At 51.0% G+C, this 1,680-nt stretch overlaps 1 protein-coding gene across 1 annotated transcript in view; it reads right to left on the bottom strand.

Annotated features, from left to right (window-relative positions):
• LOC110027658 (probable glycosyltransferase STELLO1) overlaps positions 1 to 1,410 on the bottom strand; it is a 13,704-nt gene extending 12,294 nt beyond the window's left edge. Inside the window, exon 1 of the mRNA XM_020729170.1 lies at positions 13 to 1,410. Within this exon, the coding sequence (XP_020584829.1) occupies positions 13 to 1,160 (1,148 nt within the window). The 5' untranslated portion in view covers positions 1,161 to 1,410. The remainder of the gene's footprint in view (positions 1 to 12) is intronic.
• Positions 1,411 to 1,680: the final 270 nt, after the last annotated feature.

Genomic DNA, 1,680 nt, shown 5'->3' with positions numbered 1-1,680 from the left:
ATGGTCGGCGGGTAAACTGCAACATGACCACCAATCTCCCATAGAATCCTCTGCGTCCAATATCCACGCAGCACGTCAGATGCCATGGAGCTAACGGAGACAGGGAGCATCAGAGCCCAGAAAGCCTGGGAGTGGAACAGAGTGTTGAAAGAGTTGACAGGTATCATGATTCCCTGAGGAAGCGCCACCTTTGGAGCGTCTCCGTCGAATCGGATATCAAAGGCTTCGAGCCCAGAGGACTTGCGGGTGAAGTAGAACACAGCGTCTACATCAGGGAGCCCATCAGAGAGGCCTTGCTGTATAAACTGATTACCGCCATAGACCTCCGTGTAGAACTCTTCACGGTCGATTTTGCTGACGCAATCAAGAGGGAGACCCCTCGGCCAGACCGAGTGTTGGCCGAAGTGGATATAGGGGTTGACAACCGTGCGGTTAGGGTCATGGTGACTGTACTGGAGGAGGATTTCGTTACCGCTGGAGAGCTGTAGGTCAAATCGCCGGCCGATGTCACCGTCTAATACATCCGCCCGGTCATCTGTGTCGTAGATCAGGCGTGCGCCGTGCTGGATAGCGAATAGGTAGCCGATGGACTTGCGGACATGGGAATCATAAGGGAGGAAGGCGGTGGAGCGGAAGCCGAGTCGGGATTGGAGTTCGAGTGAGAGAATGATAGCGCCTTTAAGTGTGAAGTCAAGAGGAGTTCGGGATGTGGCCACTGCAAGAAGCTGCCAGCCCTTGGTACCAGCCAAGCGACGGAGGGTAGCGGAGGGCAGAGAGTGCGATGGAGCTGCGACGACGATCCAACGTTCTGCGCGAAAGGAATAGAATGGATCTGATATGGCCGGAACGATACGAGGGACGGAGTTCCAGTTGACAGAGGGTAGGTGAATGCGGGATGAATCGAAGTGAGAGGACTCAGATCTCTCGAAGCAAAGAAAAGCAGCAGTGTCGCCAATGCCTGGAAGTAGGATAATGACAGCAGCAGCGGAGGCGATGAAAAGCCCGGCAATAACGATCTTGGACAGATTTTCGGAGGTCCAGGAAGCGAGACCGTCTAAACCCTTGCCGACGTCGCCGGTGGTAGCAACCGCGGACACAGTGGAACGGCGGTGGTTGTTGGAGAGCCGAGGATCATGGGCGGAGCGGTTCTGAACAAGCATCCCTCCCCTCCAATTGTGGAGACACTGCAACTCGCTGGATACCTCAGAGCCCCGCTTCTTCTTCTTCCTCCTCTTCCTCCACTTCCTTTGATTGGGGAATTGGAATCTCTCTCTCTCTCGCTCTCTCTCTCCTCTCCCTCTCTATCAGAGTAAAAGCTAGGCTTCTTCCACTCCAATTCTTGATGGGGATAGTTAAGCTTCCGTTAGGTGACTTGTGATGAGGGAGGGTGTAAGGCCTGAATGACCATCAGAATTTAGTGAATTCCCGTTCGGTTGCACTGAACGTTGATTCTTGAAATTACATTCATTTAGTAAAGCAGCCTAAAATTGTTTTAGCAAAATGATATTTTTTTTTCGTGTTTTTAGATCGCAAATGACAATATTCGTGTTTCACAGACGTCGGCTTTTAAAGAAGCTTCACTGAATGACGAAGCTCCTTAGAACAAGCTTCGAAAGATAAAATTCACAACCACTAGGCCAACAAGTTCTAAGAAATAAAATGCCAATTAGAAAGAGATTA

Source organism: Phalaenopsis equestris, unplaced genomic scaffold (genome assembly GCF_001263595.1).
Source record: "Phalaenopsis equestris unplaced genomic scaffold, ASM126359v1 Scaffold000434, whole genome shotgun sequence".
NCBI classification, from domain to species: domain Eukaryota; kingdom Viridiplantae; phylum Streptophyta; class Magnoliopsida; order Asparagales; family Orchidaceae; genus Phalaenopsis; species Phalaenopsis equestris.
The sequence above is the reverse complement of the archived record's forward strand: the minus strand, read 5'-3'. Positions and strand labels throughout refer to the sequence as shown.